The 2519-nt window shown below is 37.6% G+C and overlaps 1 protein-coding gene across 1 annotated transcript in view; it reads right to left on the bottom strand.

Annotated features, from left to right (window-relative positions):
* Positions 1 to 583: 583 nt before the first annotated feature.
* Positions 584 to 2519, bottom strand: part of LOC101496935 (pentatricopeptide repeat-containing protein At1g18900-like) — a 4221-nt gene continuing 2285 nt past the window's right edge. The window contains exon 3 of the mRNA XM_004513154.3: positions 584 to 2516. Within this exon, the coding sequence (XP_004513211.1) occupies positions 790 to 2516 (1727 nt within the window). The 3' untranslated portion in view covers positions 584 to 789. The remainder of the gene's footprint in view (positions 2517 to 2519) is intronic.

Consider the following 2519-nt stretch of genomic DNA (forward strand, 5'->3'; position numbering starts at 1 on the left):
TACAGTGCAATTGATCTAATCTCCGTTTACAGTTGTATTCTTTTTCTTTTCAATTCTCCTCGCTCGTATTTTTTCTAAAATTTAATTGTAATTTTAGTTTCGTTATTATTATTATTAATTTATTGAATTTATCTCCTATTTTAACAGTGAACAATTTTAATATTTGTCTCAGATTTTTAAATTAAAAAAATGATAATTTATCATATTTTACGACGTAATATACAATTTTATGATATAATTAATTATTTATGTCATTAATTAAATTAAAAATATAAAAAAAAATTATAAAGTTGAAATCTAAATTTTTAAGGAATTTTATTCCAATTTCATATATATTAATCATTCAACATCATTATATTATATGTTATATTATTTAAATCATTTTATGTCATCATTTTTAGTTAAATAATAAAAAAAAAATTAAAACTATCAACTTTTAAAATAAACAAAACAATTTATGACTCCGTAAAAATATTATAACTAAAACTGCAATTAATTCTTTAATTATGTCATGATTTGTTATTACATTCCGATGACAACACACAAATGATTATTTGAAAAAATGATACAAGAGACAAACATGAAACACGCCGCAACAAATATTAACATGAATCATTAAGTTTACCATTAAAACAATTACATAAACTTCGCAGAGTAATAACTCAAATAACTGCGCACTATGACATGTTAAAGAGTATGTATAAATACTAGAATGTCAATCCATCGCAGCAAAATTGGGGTGTAAATGTATTATGATTCTACAACAACCAAACAAAGTAAGCACAGCAGCTAGAGTAAATGCATTCGTTCGACGTAAGGGTGGAGCAACCATTGACTAAGAGGCTCTCCGCACCCCACAAAACAACCCGAATTGCCATTTTCGGTGAAAAATGGGAAACTAAATAGACGCAGAAGTTCATGCACCGACTGTCGCACAAGAGAAGAACCGGTGACCCTGCTTCTTCGGCCCCAACCAGTCACGATATCTATCCGGTTAGGACTTACACCAGATATTAGCATCTGTCTGCGAAACCAAGCAAGTGTCCTAGACAATGCGGTCACAGCAGTTCCATCAGACATGACATGAAGATTTATAAGCCAATAACAATAGCTTTTCTCCTTCACGGCATCTGGGTATACATTTCTTTGTGCAGCTACCTCCCAAACTGAACCGGCCTCCTCTTTGAGCCCGGATTTGTGAAGAAAATCCACCACTGCATCTACGAGTCCTCGTTTCCCCTCTCTATCCTCCGAATGCATCAGGTCCAAGAACTTACTCGCATGATCCCTCACGTTTTGACCATCGGGCCCTGCTGCTGGCATTGACAGTAAAAATGCATGGGCAGGATGGCCAGTGACTTCCATCAGCTCACAACAAAATCCCATATCGTACTGCGATTGTGCATCTGTACAACAGCTGAGAAGCAAAGTATATGTCTGCAAAGAAGGCCTTAGGCCGAGAGCTACCATGCTTTGGAGAAGATTATACGCATCTGGCAATCGATGTACCCTCAGAAATGCACTGAGAAGTGAGTTGCAAGTTGGTACATTTGGAAGCAAACCTGCACTGAGCATTGCCCCATACCATTCCCAAGCCTTCTCAACATTACCAGCCTTTCCCCATAGGTCTACCAGAAGACCATAAACAGGTTCATCTGGAATCCAATTCCTCTGCTTCATCTCAACAAAAACAGCTTCTGCTTCCTCAAGATACCCACAGTGACCAAGCACCTCCATTACAATGCTATATGTAACTTTGTCAGGTTTAAATCCTGCATTCTGCATGTCACGATATAGCTTCAGTGCTGTCTCGTAATTCCTTGCTTTCGCATGCAAAGCAATCATGATATTGTAGGTGACAATATTAGGAACACAGCCCTGATTAACCATTTCACAAAATAGTCTGTCAGCAGCAGCTAAATTGCCAGATTTTCCTAGACAGTTGATCATCACGCTGTAAGTAAACGTATCAGGAGAAAGTCCAACTTGTTGCATTCTTTCATACATCGACATAGCCACATCAAGAAATCCAGCTTTTGCATGGATATCAATGAGCGTACAGTAAGTGACACGATCCGGCTCACATCCCTCCTCCTGCATTTGATTGAAGACATTCAGTGCTTCCTTTAGGTAGTTTGCGCGACCATAGCTGTGAATTAGGCGATTATATGTTACAACATTAGGTTTACAACCATCTTTGACCATCTGTTCAAGCAATTTGTTTATTGCACCAAACTCTCTTGCACGCCCCAGAATACCAACCATGGTGGTGTAAGTATGCCCATCATGCCAGAAGTTCGGTTGTCGCTTTAACCAGTAGAAGAAGCTTAGAGCAACTGAATGGTCTTCAAGTTGCTTTAGGATTTGGTTACCTTGATATGCATCTATTGAAGACTTCAGGTTATAAAGAGCCTCCTCCGTAGCAGGACCCCACTTTAACTGTTGCAGTATATCTATAACAACTTCCACAACACGGTGGCCTGTCTTCGTAAAATGTGTTTTTGTTGAACTACTTCCTG

The sequence above is a fragment of the Cicer arietinum genome, chromosome 5 (assembly GCF_000331145.2).
Source record: "Cicer arietinum cultivar CDC Frontier isolate Library 1 chromosome 5, Cicar.CDCFrontier_v2.0, whole genome shotgun sequence".
Taxonomy (NCBI): domain Eukaryota; kingdom Viridiplantae; phylum Streptophyta; class Magnoliopsida; order Fabales; family Fabaceae; genus Cicer; species Cicer arietinum.